This window comes from Natrix helvetica (genome assembly GCF_964273705.1).
Source record: "Natrix helvetica genome assembly, chromosome: 13".
NCBI classification, from domain to species: Eukaryota; Metazoa; Chordata; class Lepidosauria; order Squamata; family Natricidae; genus Natrix; species Natrix helvetica.
The window spans coordinates 14,129,629-14,147,257 of NC_138557.1; the positions used below are offsets into that span (position 1 = coordinate 14,129,629).

Here is a 17,629-nt window from a genome sequence, read left to right on the forward strand (position 1 = left end):
TGTGTTTGCCTCGCGGTCCCTCAAACCGCCACACCCCCAAGAGGAGAATGGGCGGAGCCTCGTGTGTTTGCCTCGCGGTCCCTCAAACCGCCCTCCCCGAGGGGAATGGGCGGAGCCTCGTGCGCCTCCCTCGCGGTGGCTTTTACGACAGAAGGCCCTGAAGCATCGTCGCTGTCTTTGGCGAAAGCGCGGCTCCCGCTTTTACGGCGCTTTTCGACGCTTTACGGCGGGGGGCAAGATGGCGGTAGCGTCGCCCTTCAGCGGCGTTCTGCAGCTGACCGACCTGGACGATTTCATCGGCCCCTCGCAGGTGGGCGCCAGGCCAGGCTCCGCTTCCCTTGACCGAAGCGGCGCCTTATCGGTAGCCCCGTCAGGTGGGCGAGCGTCGCTGGCAGAGGCCGAAGGGAACCAGCCTGTCTGGTTCTCCCTCGGCCTAAATGAGGACGGGCTCCCTCACACCCTCGCTGCGGCTGGGCTCCGGGTTTCCCTCTCTAGGAAGAGAGGAAGCGGCCTCACTTCAAATGGCTCCATTCTCTGCCAGCTGTGTCACAACGGTAGTCAGTTTGGGTGCTTTGAAAAAGGATCCGGGCGGTATAACAATGGCTGTTGACTGCCCTCTTGTCCGCTTGGCATCGGGCCCGCAAAGCCGCTCTCGCCCTCCCCTCCGGCCTTGGGCGCTCCCCTGCCTGCAAGCAGCAGGGAACGAGCAGCGCTCGCCTATAGAACATAGAATAACAGAGTTGGAAGGGACTTTGGAGGTCATCTAGTCCAACCCCCCCCCCCCCGCACAAGCAGGAGGTCCGATACCATTTCTGACAGAGGGCAGCCCAGTCTCTTCTTGAAAGCTTCCAGGGATGAAGCTCCCACAACTTCTGTTCCATGGGTTGATTGCTCCTCCTTGTCAGAAAATCCCTCCTGATTTCCAGGTTGAATCTCTCCTTCTTCCATTTCCATCCCTTATTCCTTGTCTGGCCTTCAGGTGCCTTGGAGAATTAGCTTGACCCCCTTGTCCTTGTAGGAGCCCCTCGAGTATTGGAAGACTGCTATCATGTCATCCCTAGTCCTTTTCATTAAACTAGACATAACCAATTCCTGCAACCGTTCATTGTATGTTTTAGTCTCCAGTTCCCTCATCATCTTTGTTGTTATTTTCTGCATTCTTTCCAGAGTCCCAACATCTTTTTTTATATAATATGGTGACCAAAACTGGATGAAGCATTCCAAGTGTGATCTTACTAAGGTTTCATCTGAAATTACTCCTATATCAAGACTAAATCATTCCACTGATTAATTGTTCTAACTGTCAGGAAATTATCTCCTTAGTTCCAGGTTGAATCTCTCCTTGATCAGTTACCAGCCGTTGCTTCTTGTCCTGCCCTCAGGTGCTTTTGAAATTTGTTTCTCCCCTCATCTTTGTGGCAGAATCTCAAATATTGCAAGACTGCTATCCTGTCCTTCCTAGTCCTTCTCTTCACTAGACTAGCCGTGCCCAGTTCCTGTTCTTTATATGTTTTAGTCTCCGGGCTCCTAATCAACTTTGTTCTTTACAAATTGCCTTTTTGTAAAAGCTTTATGTGTGTTCCACTTTGTTCTTACCTCTGTACTTTTATGTAGATAATTCTTTAAAAATTTCAATTCTTTTTTTATAGTCCTTAATCCTTTTTGAGTCCCATTTAACCTCCATCTGTAAATTCTACTTTCTCCCTTAGATGTCAAAGTCACTGGATTATAATGTGAGATCATTTTTGATAGTACCTTTGTTTTTACTAATACAGCTAATTTCTCAGAAATCCAAAACGTATCTAATCTTTAAAAGGATCTGCGTCTTTCAGAAAAGTATGTATGTTCTTTAGCATTTCCATTTCCATGTCTCCATATATCTATGAGCTCAAAATTCTCCGTCATTTCAAAATTTCATATTTTTGATGGTTTATTTTGCAGTTTATGTTGCATTAATTTGATGCAGAAAACAGTTTTAAAAACTAATTATGGAGAAATCATTCCAATGTCCCAAGAGAAACCGTTTCATGTTAAATCTATTTATTTTTCCATAAGTCCTTTAAAGAATTTAGTTTTGTTTTCATTGTATGTATATTCCGATTATTATGATTTTATTCTCATTTGATTTCTACACCTACATATCAAGATCATCATTTTCAACCGCACAGTAGTTGTAATTTATATATGGGTTTATATATAAAACAACTCACTTTTTCTTCATTGATCCTGAGGATATAAATTCTTGCCCAAAATTTTTGTAAATCAAATGTTTTACAACTTCTTATACAGGTTTACTGTAAGCAAATTACATCTTGTTTCATTTTCTCTTTTGCTGAGCATTGCTTCATTTGTTTTGCATGTTAGGCATCTTAAGTTTCATATCTACATTTTAAGCTTGGAAAAGTTGATGCCTGTGGAACCCAATATAGTAGACTCACAGAAAACCTCAGAGGCCGAGGGAATGAATATGAATATTGCCAGCCAGATCAAAGTTAGCAATATTTGTGATTCACCAAGGAAGCTTAGTTTAAGTTAATCTTTATTAATTCCACATATTTTTATATTTATGTTTTGTTTTTGTTATAAATGTTTATTGGCTTATTGGATAATTTGATTGTGTGATTTCTCTTTCAGGAATGCATAAAACCAATCAAAGTTGACAAGCCTGGAAAAGCAGCAGCTAAGATCCGTATTGAAGATGATGGAACTTATTTTCAAGTTGGCCAGGTAAAGTTTTCCTTTCCCCTGTCTGAGTGTGTTTTAGGAACAAGCTTTTTTTCCCAACATTTTATCTAACTCTTCCATTTTTTTTCCAACTTTTCCATTTTTTTCCAACTCTGCAACACAAATCAGAACTTTTTGTTGGGCTGGAAGGCGCTCTAGATTTGAGGACCAGCAATTGATGTGGATCATTTTTGTCATAATCAGAAACTTACTGTAGTTTTTGCTGTGAAACTCAGAAGTTTTGACAACAGATTACTGTTTTCAAGGATATAGTCTAGGACAAATCTGTGAAGCAGACAAAAAGAAATCTGTAACATCTCTATTGCCTTTGGTAGGGGGAACCCTGTAACACAAGTGGGAAGTGAACAGGTAGTCCTTGACGTAGGACCACAGTTGAACCCAAAGTGAGAGTTGATTAAGTGAGTTTTGCCCCATTTCACAACTTTTCTTGCCACATCTGTTAAGTGAATCATTGCCCTTTTTAAGTTAGTAATATGGTTGTTAAGTGAATCTGACTTCCCCATTGACTTTGCTTATCAGAAGTTCACAAAAACGGATCACATGGGACACTGCTAATGTCATAAATATAAATCAGTTGACAAGCATCTGAATTCGTGACCACAGGGATGCTGCAATGGTTATGTGAAAAGCAATCATGTCACTTTTTTCAGTGATGTTGTAACTTTGAACAGACACTAAATAAGCTGTTATAAGTCAAGGACTACCTGTACCTGGGGTGTGTATGTGTGTCCAAAAGATCAAGATGGTAGCCACACAATCATGCTGTCTGTAAGAAAGTGGTGAGGCTTCGTTTGGGTGGCTGCTTCTATCATCCTGGCCTTTTGACCTTCCCTGTGGATGCCCATCGCAATTACTTTTTTCAGGATGCTGACAGCAGTCCATTCGATGGCTTCCTTCCTAGGACGGAGGGTCACAAAAACTGGAAAAGGCCAAGATTACTCTCAATGACTGCTTGGCCTGCAGTGGTTGCATCACGTCAGCGGAGAGCGTCCTAATCACTCAGCAGAGCCACGAAGAGCTCTGCAAAGTGTTAAATGCCAACAAGGTAAGTGATTTAAACAGGGAGCTGTGCTTTAATGGCCTCCAAATTTCTCTTTTTCTATTACCATTTTAATCATTATCTACCTTGAATATTGGGGGGAAGGGAGAAAGAGAGAAGGGATGTGTTCATCAGCAGTCAATCTTTAATATTAATTTTAGCTCCTCTAGTGAAGAGGTATGTTTTAATATATATAAAAATGGCTGTGTGTGCGCGTGTGTGTATGTTCCAGCATAAGTCTGCAATGCCTTGAGCAATTTCAACCGAACCTACAGATGAATTACTCTCTGGAAACAAATACTGTAAGGGTAAGACCCTCTAATATCCCTCGGGGTGTGTGTTCTATTAAGATACAGCCTGTTGTGCCTTAAAATGGCTTCTACCGTACTGCCGTAAAATGGCTTTACTGTACAGCACAGTGGAGTTGCCATGATAACGGCTTCACAGTACTCCACAAGGGGACTTCCTCTGGTAAGGGGGGAAATCCAACATTAGAAATTATGTTTGGTCCGGACATTTTCAACAAGGCTTTGCTTATTTTTAAGCATACCAAATGATCATGGATCAGCTAGCAAAACAACAACGTGGTATCACTTTCCTTGACGCTTCTGAGGGGCACAGGGAAAACATTTGTAACTAATTTAGTTGTTGTCAAAATCAGACCTTCTCCTGTCTAATACAGGATCAGGACAAGTAAATACTCGGGCAACACCGGCTTATCAGCTATTTAGAATATAAACACATTGAAATAATTCACCTATCTTAATGTTATACAAACATCAGCGTGCTAGGTCAGTGGAGAGTTACAGTTGTTTTCTTCCTCTTTTTTTTAACTAAAAGGCATCCAATTCTCCCAAGAAATTGGTGGTGGTGTCTGTATCTCCCCAGTCCAGAGCGTCTTTAGCTGCAAGATTCGGAATGACTCCTTTAGACACAGCTAAGAAGCTGACATCCTTCTTTAAGAATTTAGGTGAGTAGTATTTGATTTGAAAATGGTGCTAAGAGATTTGCATGTAAAGTCTTCAGTGGCATCTCTCAGCCAGTTTGCTTCTTAAAATTCTCAAAAGGGATGCTGAGCTAATCCCGGGAAATTAATCCAAATCAAAGGCATTTGTGTGTCTCACCTAAGCAGTATTAAAGACAGAAATATGGAAAATGTGAGAAAATAAAACAAATTTGAAATATATGCATTGGCATCTATATAAGCTGACATATTCAAATGGTGGCAAAATGTGTTTCCTCATTTTATACCAATTATAATAATTCAATCATTATTGTCACCCACAAGCATGGAAGCTAGCCTACAAAATAATTCAATCATATTTCTGGGAAATTGTGAAGAATTCTGGGTTATGCTGTTCTAAAACACTTGCAGAGAAATTGAACAGGGCGGCTATAAGAATAAACCCCCTTCCTGCACTTGGGTGGAAATCATCAAGCACGCAATGTAAATGAGAAAATAATCTTATTCAATCTCTACTCTTGTATTCAGTTATTGTACTTTCCCAATGCTTTCCAAATCTAATACTTTAATTTGCATTCAAAATTGTGGGGAGGCTGGGAAGAAATGGAAGAGAGATCAGATGTGAAAAATCAAGCAATACAAGGTGAATCTGATGGCAGTTGCTTATAAATAGCAACTGAGCCTAAGTAGAAGGAGAGAAGCAGCATTCAAAATATGTAAAGAACTCACTGTAAATAAGGTTGGAAATTCTTATAGTATCAAAGATTATGCATTTGCTCCAGGCTAGCATTAAACATGTGGTGGCTAAGATGCTGAGCTTGTGGATCAGAAGGTCGGCAGTTCAGCAGTTCGAATCCCTAGCAGTGTGTAACGGAGTGAGCTCCCATTACTTGTCCCAGCTTCTGCCAACCTAGCAGTTCAAAAGCACGTAAAAATGCAAATAAAAAAATAGGAACCACCTTTGTTGGGAAGGGAACAGCGTTCCGTGTGCCTTCGGCATTGAGTCATGCCGACCACATGACCACAGAGACATCTTCGGACAGCGCTGGCTCTTCGGCTTTGAAACGGAGATGAGCACCACCCCCTAGAGTCAGGAACGACTAGCACATACGTGCGCGGGGAACCTTTACCCTTATCTTAGCCTTCAAGATGTCTTAACAGAAATCTGTACAGTCCTTTTGTCCAGCTGCATGAGCTAATGAAGTACCAATCATAGGTTCTGTGAAATGTTGCTGCTGATCGATTGTTGCAGCCTCTTTTTTTGCTGCAGCTGAGTTGACCAAATGCCATCCTGAAATTGCACTTTGTCGTAGTATCTATTCAACACTTCTTCTCTTCCTTCTCCTTTATCAGGGGTGCATTTTGTCTTTGATACAACTTTCACCAGGAACTTCAGCTTGCTGGAGAGCCAGCGGGAGTTTGTGCAGCGTTTCCAGAGAGGAGCAGAAGATCAGAAAGCTTTGCCCATGTTAGCTGCTGCTTGCCCTGGTGAGTAAATATCACATGGCACCAGAAGGGAGTGAAGATTGAAGAAAGACTCTCCTTGATGTAATGTGCCCTGGATCTGACCAGCATAACTGGCTGCAAATCTGGGCACCAAGTTATACAAAATTTCAGCAAAAAATTTAAAGAAATTCAAAAGGTAATGACAGGTAGTCCTCGACTTATAGCTAGTAAGTTTGAAGATATGATGGCATTGGAAAAATTCTTTGTGGTCCAATAAAGCATTTGCGGCTGTTGTAAAGCATGCTACCCCCCAGTCACATGACTGGATTTTAGGCACTACAACTGATTGCAGCATCCTGTGGTCACTTGACTGATTTGCATAGTTTTCTAACAGCTTCTGGTATATTTTTCTGGTTTGATATATATATAATATTGATATGTATGTATGTATGTATGTATGTATGTATGTATGTATGTATGTATTGTGTCACAACCCCTCGTATGCCCAAATATGGGAGGGAGCATACTGCTTCCCTTTTCTGTCTATCTGCTCACTGTAGGAGCCATCCAGGCAGAAAGCCATTTTTGAACTAGATCTATACTAGTCTCCCTTTATTTATTTATCAGCACAAATGCAACACAAATGTAACAAGGCAACATAAAAAATGGCTTTCTGTCTGGATGGCTCCTAGGGTGTACACACACACACACACACACACCACTATATTGCCAAAAGTATTCGCTCAGAAATGATTCTGATTATGTGGATGGGTGAGCGAATACTATTGGCAATATAGTGTGTATATAGATATATGTTTTCGTAGATTTTCACGGGTGTAGGTATGCTGGTCTTGTTGTATTCAGGTCTTTTCCCGTGTAAGATTAAAATTGTCTTGGCAACGTTGCCATATACCTTGCCATAATCTGAGTAATTGCTTTTGTTGTCTTGCCCAAGAATTTGGGGCTTGATGCATATTTAGGAGTCTGGTTATATTCAGTTTAATGGATGGGAAAAAGAACTCCTTGTGCAACCCTTCTTAAATTGGGCCAAGGTTCGCCTTTGCTACGTAGCTTTCATTGACCCAAAGACAGATAGCAGGATTGGTTTAATTCTTTAAATTGTTTCCCTTACAGGTTGGATCTGTTATGCTGAAAAAACCCACGGGAATTTTATCATCCCATACATCAGTACTACCAGATCACCCCAGCAGATCATGGGATCCCTGATTAAGGACCACTTTGCCAAACAACAGGTGCTGCTCAAACGTTTCTAACAAGACAGCAGATGTAATAGGAAGTGTGGAAACCACTGGAGGCAAAAGACAAATTGGCAAATGGGCTACAAATACCTGCTGCAGCTACAGCTGAGAGCGTTTGCTCCCTCTGTAAAAACAGGATTTATATGTGTGTGTGTTTGTTTTCGCAAAGGGGCAGCCAGCTGTTTCTTTCCTATTCAATGATCTACCCATAAGGAGCATAGTGGCTTGCATGGTTAGGATGTTGGGTTGGAAATTAGCAAATCCGGGTTTGAGACCCGAGTGCTGCCGTGGGATGGGCTGAACCCCTGTTCTTTGCTCCAGCTCCTGCTAGGGTCATGAAAGGAGCTCCCAATTGGACATCCCTTGGCCAACAGCAATGTCACCAGCTAATTCAGTTTATCAAACCGGAAGTGCCTTGGTGCTTCTGCCATGAGTGCAATGCGACCTACCCATGATGTGATTGCCCTCACTGGGGCACTTAGACTAGCCATTCTGTATATGTTACTCTCCATATTCACAAATCCCCTCAAGCCATCATCATTCGGAGAGCAGTCGAAGGGGAAGAGATATAAACACTTGGGGGAAGGAGAAGGGTGAGACAAATGGTCAATTTCTGATTGCCCAACCACTCAGCCCCCCCAAGTCGGAAGGTCCTTTGTGCTGTGCTATTTGGTTGCATCCCCTATTCCAGGGGTGTCCAAACTTGGCAACTTTAAGACTTGTGGACTTCAACTCCCAGAATTACCCAGCCAGCTCTGCTGGCTGGGGAATTCTGGGAGTTGAAGTCCACAAGTCTTAAAGTTGCCAAGTTTGGACACCCCTGCCCTATTCCATTGCCAGTTTCAATGCAATTTCGAAACTCTCTTATTGCAGTGCCTGACACCAGACCAAATCTACCATGCCACTGTGATGCCTTGCTACGACAAAAAGCTAGAAGCTTCCAGGCCAGATTTCTTCATTCAAAAACACCAGACCCGTGAGGTTGACTGTGTGATTACAACAGGTAAAGTGCAGGCCTAAACGATCGTTTGAGAGGGAAGGACCCTGCTTCTCCTTCATCAGACCCATCCGTGAATTAATCCTGCTCCGATAGGAATCTTGATAGAGGCCAGGGTCTCATTTGTCACAGGTGGAGAGGGGGAAGCTCCAAATAAGCATTTCAGCCACACAATTGGGGACAAAGAGACACTTCAGACTACTCTCGATGTATTGACTAGGCTGTGCAAATAACTTAAAAAGTGTAAAACACTTTTATTTTGAATTAGAATCAATTTTTCTGGATTTTTTGAACTCAAAAGCAAGATGTTGTTTTGTTGCCCCAAGCATGACAGATTTGAGACATTTTATAGAATCCTAGTATTTAAGGAGGAATTAGTCATGTATTTTTTATACGCCACCTGATCCCAGTGACCTGAGAGGCAGATCCAAGAAACATTATTTCCGCCTCTGGCAAGCTTGCAATCTATTGAGTTGTACATAATTCCAAGATAGAAAGAGGCTGGCGACTGAAGGGAGAGGATTATAGTCTCTCAATAGCTACAGCAAACACAGGCCAAGAGAGTTAACTGGTTAAATACCTGACACTATTTTTTCTATCCATAGCCCTCTTTCCCAAATTCCTATCATTTGAGGTCACGCAGCATAAATTTAATACTTCCTTTTTCAAAAATGGACTCATGCCCCAAAAACCCCAGCATAAATCAACTATTGGATCCTTGTACTTTTGTCTAACTTTCTTGCTGGACGTTTCCCCTTGTTTGCCACTGAGACTCACCTGGGATTGCCTTGGAATCCTGTGAAGCTTCTCGTCTTTCTTCTGGCCCAGGGCTTGATCTCTTGGATCTGCTTAATTGTCATGTCTCTTTATTTCAGGAGAAGTCTTAAAGCTGCTGGACGAGGAAGGAGTATCCCTCCTTGAAGTGAATCCTATGCCTTTGGATAGCATGTAAGACCCTCCCTGAGCATTCATCTACTTGCCAAGCTGCTATCTGTTTTCTCCACTTTCTTCCGCAACACATTCAGCAAAAGGAGAGCCACCATGGCCAGGAGAAGGCACGGTGCCCCTTCCCCTTCCCCTGGCCATTACAGCTCACTCACAAATATATCCAGATGATCTAACGCCCCAAGTGAGCTGGTTTTAGTTTTCTCCTGGCTGGATCCACTTCGATTTAGAATTGCACGTTGTTTAAAGGCCAAGTTAGGCTTAAGAAAAGTTGTTCAACTCAATTCAAGAGCCTGGCCAAAGCCCAATCACAATTCGGAGCATCTCTCACTAATGAGACAGGCCAGTGTTAGAGATCGGCCACATCTCAAAAGCGACCATGTTTGCCATCTGCCTAGCAATAAGCACCTCAAGGCGTCTTCTGCCGTTGCAGATGAGGCCGACGGTAGCTTCCAGTGGTTGCGTTTGGCTGCTGTGCTGATCCCCTCTCCTCTGTCCCTACTTTTGACTTTGGTTTTACTAAAACGCTGCTGGGCATTTGGCGGTATATTTAATGGCAACAGTAGCAATGGACACGGTGGCTCAGTGGCTAAGATGCTGAGCTTGTCAATCAGAAGGGTTGGCGGTTCGAATCCCTAGCGCCGCATAATGGAGTGAGCTCCCATTACTTGTCCCAGCTTCTGCCAACCTAGCAGCTCGAAAGCACGTAAAAATGCAAGTAGAAAAATAGGAACCACCTTTGGTGGGAAGGTAACAGCGTTCCGTGCGCCTTCGGCATTGAGTCATGCCGGCCACATGACCACGGAGACGTCTTCGGACAGCTCTGACTTTTCAGCTTTGAAACGGAGATGAGCACCACCCCCTAGAGTCAGGAACGACTAGCACATATGTGCGAGGGGTACCTTTACCTTTAATGGCAACAGTTAGTTTGGGATGCTGTTGGAATGTTTGAGAAAGATTTGACCTGGTTAGCACTTACATGGGAGGCTAGCAGGAAGGGCCAGGACTGAAGACTAAACCGAGAAGTGGGGGGAAAAAATATCCTGAAAGAAGGCAGCAGGAATGAATCCCCGTATCGTGTCCAAGAATACTCGGAGTCACTCGGGCCCTGTGGATGGTAGCCCTTAGCCCAGGGGTGTCCAAACTTAGGAATTTTAAGACTTGTGGACTTCAACTCCCATAATTCCCCAGCCAGCTATGCTGGCTGGGGAATTCTGGGAGTTGAAGTCCACAAGTCTTAAAGTTCCCAAGTTTGGACACCCCTGCCTTAGCCAGTCTTGGCTGGTCTTGGGAAAACCCCATAGGGAAGTCAGAAAAGGAAGCTACATGGATGTAGCATCCATAGAGTCACCAGGAGTTGAGAGCTTGACTTTGTGGCATTTGTCCCCCGTCCGTCCCCCCCTGCTGTAGGTTTGGCAACCGTTTGGAAGATCAACTCTTGGGCCATCCCGGAGGCGGCTCTGGGGGATACTTGGAGCACATATTCAGATACGCAGCCAAGGAGCTTTTTGGCATCCCAGTTAAGGAGCTTCAGTACAAGACCCTGAAGTAAGGATCTCGACTTCCTTCCTACCCTCCTGCCCCACCCTCCTCTCTTGCCTTTGCCCTCTTCCTGTCTCCTTCATTCCCAGGATAGTGGCAGTCACTCAGATCACTCATAGGACACACCCGGCCTTCACATCTTCTTGTGGTCCTGTTCTAAATTTCGGAGGTAAAAACTGTCCTCGTACATTGATTTTCCCCCCAACTCTTTTGAAGCTTCATGAAATAACTTGTGAGGGGCAGTTTGTTAAGATCAGCCTTTTTCTACCTTGCAACAGGGGGAATCACCTAATACTTCTGCGTAGTATTTTGTTTTTAAGGAGGAACTACTTCCCCCAAGCCTAGGAGGAAAAGGTTTGGCCTTTATTACCAGTGCTCTTTCCGTCACTGCCTGGTCCCACTGGGGCTTTCACCCCTTCTATATAAAGTACACCCACCCACCCCCAAGAAAAAGGCTGTTAAACCTTTAGATCGAATAGCTGCTGCCTGCACATGCTTGAATCTTGCTAGTGCCGTCCCAAAGGAATGCCAGGAATGGCTTGATTCTGCAATTCACCTCCAAACAGATTTTCCTTTGGAAGGTGCTTTTTCTCAAAAGGCCTGGACTTTGTTTTTCCTTGAAGATGTTTCATTTCTCATCCAGGAAGCTTCTTCAGTTCTTCAGTGAGAACTAGAGAAGCCTTTTGGATGAGAAGCGAAACGTCTTCGAGGAAAAACAAAGAAACTCCAGTTGCCTTTTGCAGAAAAAAAAGAGCATCTTTTGGGACAACCATGACCTGGATGACTGAGAATCTCCATAGACTTTGGAGGATAAATTTCTTATTTTTTTCCCCAATCCCTGATGCGGCTGAAGCCTAACTAGCTTTCTCCTCCCGAGCCTGGAGGAAAAGCAAGAGTTTGGCTGTCAATCCTCCATGCTCTCTCGTGTTCATCCACTCAGAAACAAGGATTTTCAAGAGGTGACGCTGGAGAAGGATGGCCGGATCCTCCTGCACTTTGCCCTGGCCTATGGATTCCGGAACATCCAAAACGTCGTCCAGAAGCTGAAACGTGGAAAGCTGCCCTACCATTATGTGGAGGTGATGGCTTGTCCCTCAGGTGAGGATGGCGACGGGTTTGAGTTGGCAAATGGCTGGAAGGGAAGAGACAAATGCCTGATCCAGAAGTCTCTGGGACCTTCTCAGGAATTCTTTCAAGAGAGGGAATGGTAGTGAGCGCTGCATAGCTACCATTGCAGCCTGCTACGTTTCCCTGGCCAATAGGACACCGAAGGATGCAAAAGAAAAGGCAGGCTGAATTCCTTTGGTTTACAAAACACCGTATTTTTCGGAGTATAAGACGCAGCAAGGTTTTGAACAGAAAAATAATTTTAATAAAAGGTTTTACACTCTGCAAACCTCCCAAAAACGGCCAGTTTTTCGGAAAATGGGCCTGTTTTTCCCTCCAAAAAAGGCATGAATAGCCTTTAGGGCAGGGGTGTCCAAACTTGGCAACTTTAAGACTTGTGGTCCACAAGTCTTAAAGTTGCCAAGTTTGGACACCCCTGCTTTAGGGAGCTTGCAAAGTGTTCCTGAGGGGGTGGGGAGGCAAATAATGGCCCATTTTTCATGAAAACGGGCCCGTTCGTTAAAAAAAGGGCATGGATAACCTTTTGGAAGCTTACAGAATGCTTCTGGGAGCTGGGGGGGGGGGGCATAAAATTGAGCAAAGAAATTGGGCTGTTTTTTGCTCATTTCTGCCCTCCCCGGCCCCCAGGAGCTCTCTAAAAGGCTCCATAAGGCTATGCACGGCCATTGTTGCGAAGGGGGTGGGGTTTCGGGAGGAAAAAAAACCTGTATTCAGTGTATAAGATGCACCCAGATTTTCAGCCTTTTTTTTTTTAAAAAGGTGCATCTTATACTCCGAAAAATATGGTAGGTCTTGGAAATTTACTTAGCAAATGAAATTGATGGGCATTTTGGTATTTTAGGTTTTGGTTTAGATCAGCGATGGCGAACCTTTTTCTTACGGCATGGCAAAATTGCGTGTGTGCGCGCTATCACTTGCGCACGCATGTCCACCCGAATTCAATCCTCCCCACCCACCTGCACATGCACGCGCGACCCCCCCCCCCTTCCCGCACATGCATCCACAACCCCTCCCCAAACTCCGGAGGCTTTCCTGAAGCCTGGGGAGGGCGAAAATGGCCTCTCCCGACCCTCCAGAAGGCTGAAAATCAGCTGGTGCGCTAGAGCTAACTGCTGGTGTGCCAGCCAATATGGCTCCGCCTGCCACTTGTGGCACGGGTGCCATAGGTTTTCCATCACGGGTTTAGATGATTACCATTCCCCCAATCAACCCAGATAAGTAGGAGTCATAGACAATGTCCTACATATCCATGTTTTGTGAGCAGTTCACCCCTTCCCTTTTCCATTGTATACCCAGAATAGCTCCATACAGGGAGTTCTGGGCCTACAACACTTCCAGGGTCAGCAACCTGTGTGGCTCTTTCATCCCTCTGCTGCGACTCCGTTGCCAGTCGGCGCCACGGTTTTGAGAGGAGCTGCTGGTTGGGGCGGGGAAGCACAGAGGAGACACTCATGCAGACCCAGAGGAGACACTCATGCAAGGGGCGGGTTTTCCAGTCGGCTCCACCACGGATGGAGCTTTTGGTTAGGGCAGGTAGAGGACAAAGGATGCCGCTCTAGGAACTCACTCTATGGTGGGGGAACTGGACTTCCGGTTGGCTCCAGAATTGAATGTGGGGCTTCCTGTTAGGACCTTTGTGGCTCTTTGAGTGTTATCGACCCGTACTTTAGTGAGTGTTACAAAGTTACGTGATCACGTGATCAAAATTCAGATGCTTGGCAACTGAGTCATTTATGACAGTTGCAATGTCCCGGGGTCACTTGATCCCCTTTTGTGACCTTCTGACAAGCAAAGTCAATGGGGAAGCCAGGTTCACTTAACAACTGAGGCAAAAAAAGGTCATAAAATGGGCCAAAGCTCCCTTAAGAGATGTCTCACTTAACAACAAATTTTGGGCTCAATTATGGTCGTAAATTGAGGATTACCTATGCTTCCAACTTAACGGCAACCGTGGCAAAAGTCCAACCTCCTCCGGCCCACCCCCTCAAGTTAGCAGCTCCCAGGTTAAGCTAAACGCTCCTTTCACCTCTCCTGCCTTCAGCTGCAAATCCTTCTTATTTTCCAGGGTGCTTAAATGGAGGGGGACAGATCAGAGAGGAAGGGGAACCCAGCAAGGACCTGCTCTATCGTGTGGAGAGACTCTACGAAATGACCCAGCCGGAAGATCCCGAGAGGAACGAAGCCATCAGCGACCTCTATGACCAGTGGCTTGGTGGCCCCACTTCTCCACAGGCTCAAGATCACCTCCATACACAATACCACACTGTGGAGAAAGGCAGCGCAAGCTTTAATATTAAGTGGTAAATTGGCTCAGACCGTGTAACGTAATTACACGGGTCCCCCAAACCCAACACCCAGGCCGTGGCCCACAAGCGGGCCGTGGCCTATTCACAACCACGGTTGGGTGAGTGGCAGACCGCACAGACGTGTAGCTTGACTCGCACAAGCGGCGAGCCAGCATGCATGCACATGCAGTTTGTAATCAAGCTGTTTGTACCGGCCCACCGCTTGTGCAGCCTGGTTCTCCACCCTTCCACCCTCCCAAATCGGGGCCACCAAGTTGCAAAAGTTGGGCTTGATGTAGTAGATCCCTTATTGCTGCAGACAAAGCTGAAAGTTTCATTTTTAAATGAATAGTATCAAAGACGTATATTTGAATTTTCCAAAATGATAAGGTGAAGCCTTGGCTTCACAGCAGACGAAACCTGTGTTCTCTACTGGATTTCTTAATCTCATCAGATCTTTTGAGGCAGTAAATTGGACCGTTGTTAGTTTCTGCTTTCTACAGCTTCGCCACGTTTTTCCCCTACTCCCAACAAAGTTAGAATTTATGCAAGGAGCTCTTCTGAATAATTGCAGGAGAGCAAAATGGAACCAGGCTGAATTTGGCATTTGGGGAGAAGGGACCAAAAAAATGTAAATAATTTGGAGCTCTATGAGGCTTATGGAGAGAAAACAAATTGGATGATGAATATGGATGGGTGGGGCGTTGAGTAGCAGCATCATTCTAGTTTCCCCTCCGGTCATGTGGCACAAAGTGGAGCATTTGCAGCCTCCCCTTGTCCAAGTCCACATGCAACATAAGGAGGGGGAACAGAAATGCAGACTCCCACTCTGTTGAGGTATATTACACAGGCGGTGTATGTGAATACTCAACAACCATCAATAAAATAAGAAATTGATCACAGAACATAGACTCACTTTTCCATGTTGTTTCTTCTATAAGGGCTGCCCCAAATTTGCCTACAGTGTAACCCCCCCCCCCCCCAATAACTCAAATGAGAGAGGTGCAGTACAATGGAATCGTTGCAATGTTTCAGCCTACCTGTTCTGACCTAGACTTCCCCAGCAGGACAAAGTCGAGTCCTTGTCCCGATAAACCCTTTTTATTTAATTTACAGTGAATTCCTTTCCAGCAAAGTCTTTCCTCTCCCAGTCTTTCAGGATAGTTCACAATCACTGACCTTTATCAGGTTTGGAGAATGGCCAGGCCCATATCTTTCAGACGTTGCAATACTTCGCAAGAATGCAGGAATTAACTAATTGTCTCCTGCAAACTCCACTCCCCTTTCGCTCCTCTTTTATTTCCTCTGGGAGGGGCCATTCATTGTCCACCTGTGGCCTTACTCCCAAGTCGACCCCTGTTCCTTAGCTGTTCCCTTCTCCTGGCAACTCTGCGCATGCGCACACTGGGAACAGGCTCCAGCTATTCTTCTGCCTCACTGATGTCTGACTCTGAAGGCAGCTGATAACTGGCATACGGCTCTGGCCCCCTCTCTGCCTCCGACACAGAGCCCTCGTCAGAATCTTCCAGAGCCTCCAGGGCTGGCCCATCTTCCTCCCCAACCTCCTCACTGCCCGAATCTGCTGCCAGCTCTGCTGGCCACTGGCGGGCCACAACACTGCTTGCTTTGAGCACCTGAAGGAAAGGTTGGATTAATTCTCAACAAAACGATTTTATTTTAAAAAAACTTTTTTTAAAATTAAAAGGTGAACAAATAGTTGTCATTAAATTCATGGTAAATTTTGAGGCAGGCAGCAATATATTTTCCTCCATTTTGCATAGCTCCATAGTGCCTGCCTTCACAGAAGTAAGGAATTTACTTTGATGCTCGTCACCATATTTACAGCCAGATAATTAAGACTCAGAAGGAAAGGAGGCCATTTCCCTCCTTGGCGAAATGGAAGAAGGAAACTTCACCTCGGCAAACCTGCCCCGTTGGACGCTGCTGGAAAGGGGCTGTGAAATCCAGATGTATTTGCTGAAGCTGTCAAAAAAAAATATGGGACAATAATCCCAAGATTCAGAGCCTGTAAAACGGATAGCCCCCTAGGGCTTTAGATCAGGGGTCCCCAACCTTTTGGCCCTCAGGGACCACTAAATAATTTTAAATCCTGTGGACCACTAATATGATCTGCCTAATGAGCAGATGTATGGGCGTGGCAATGTGGTCCTGTGACTGGGTGAGCGTGGCCAACTCAATGCCACTCATGTCCAGGGGCGCCTTGCCAGCCTCTACTCGCCCCTCCCCTCCCGGCCAGTCCTCACCCGCCTGCCTGGGCTGCTTAGGGTCCCAACAGGAAGCAGTTGTTGGAGCTCAGCAGCCACCAGGAGAAAGAGTTGGCAAAACAGCTGGCTCAGTTCAAATTGGATCTGACCGAGGAGGCTCAGCAGAAGCACCTCACTGAGGACTACCAGCATAGGCTTTCCATGCAGAGGGAAGACCTGGGGGAGTGCTGAGATGGTCAGCCAGTTCCAGGCCATGATGCACTCCCACTGGAACGAGGTCCTCTGGCTCTTCACCACCCGAGGCGCTTCCCTCCAGCCTTCGCCCAAAGCCCCTCACCAGGAGGCCGAAGCAGACCCCATGTCAGAATTTCTGCTCCCCTCCGACCCGCACAAAAAGACCCTGAAGGGGGAGACTCTGCAGCAGAACAAACGTCCATTGCATGTATCCGGCCCAGGGGCCATAGTTTGAGGACCCCTGATTTAGTGCCATATAAAAAATGCAAATAATTTTTCTGTGGGCCACCAAAATATTCTCACGGACCCCCCAGGGGTCCACGGACCACCAGTTGGTGATCTCTGCTTGAGAGGACCTCTGCAATGGGTGCTTAAGATTTTCTGACAGCACAGGGGGGAAGAGGGAGGGAGCCCTTCAACGACAGCACCTGTACACCCATCGTGGCAGGGAGGGGTTGACTTCCGCAGGAGTGGGTCGAAGAGCCCCCACTCGAACGCCAGCATGGCCTGAGGATTCAGCCGCTCTTTGGGCTTCCGGAAGCTCTCTTTGGCCTTGCACAGAGCCGCGAAGACTTCAACAGGTTCCGACTTTCCCGTGAACTTCTGGACCGGCTCTTCCCTGGAACAGCAAATAAGCCCATTTAGCAAACTCAACAAATAGGTTGCAACCGGATCTTCAGATGGATCACGCTGTACAGATGTACAAGAGGGTGAAAGGTCCTTTGCAAAAACCAGCTAGTTTCCCCCAGCAGGGATCACAGGTGCCAGACCTGTCCTTAGAATCCAAATGCAACCATCATCTTTAGATAAATGTTCCCCT

At 45.6% G+C, this 17,629-nt stretch overlaps 2 protein-coding genes across 2 annotated transcripts in view; one reads left to right on the forward strand and one right to left on the reverse strand.

The window, feature by feature from the left end:
* The first annotated feature begins 116 nt into the window (after nucleotides 1-116).
* Nucleotides 117-15,280, forward strand: CIAO3 (cytosolic iron-sulfur assembly component 3). Its single transcript, XM_081966012.1, has 11 exons — nucleotides 117-310; nucleotides 2,635-2,727; nucleotides 3,647-3,790; nucleotides 4,625-4,754; nucleotides 6,102-6,236; nucleotides 7,329-7,447; nucleotides 8,327-8,456; nucleotides 9,326-9,398; nucleotides 10,806-10,943; nucleotides 11,878-12,035; nucleotides 14,131-15,280. Exons 1-11 carry the CDS (start codon nucleotides 239-241, stop codon nucleotides 14,367-14,369), a joined length of 1,431 nt encoding a protein of 476 aa, XP_081822138.1. The 5' UTR covers nucleotides 117-238; the 3' UTR covers nucleotides 14,370-15,280.
* Nucleotides 15,281-16,032: 752 nt separating this feature from the next.
* LOC309398802 (hydroxyacylglutathione hydrolase, mitochondrial-like) overlaps nucleotides 16,033-17,629 on the reverse strand; it is a 45,965-nt gene continuing 44,368 nt past the window's right edge. Inside the window, exons 9-10 of the mRNA XM_081966020.1 lie at nucleotides 17,238-17,428; nucleotides 16,033-16,333 (exon numbers count right to left, since the gene is read on the reverse strand). Of these exons, the coding sequence (XP_081822146.1) occupies nucleotides 16,263-16,333; nucleotides 17,238-17,428 (262 nt within the window). The 3' untranslated portion in view covers nucleotides 16,033-16,262. The remainder of the gene's footprint in view (nucleotides 16,334-17,237; nucleotides 17,429-17,629) is intronic.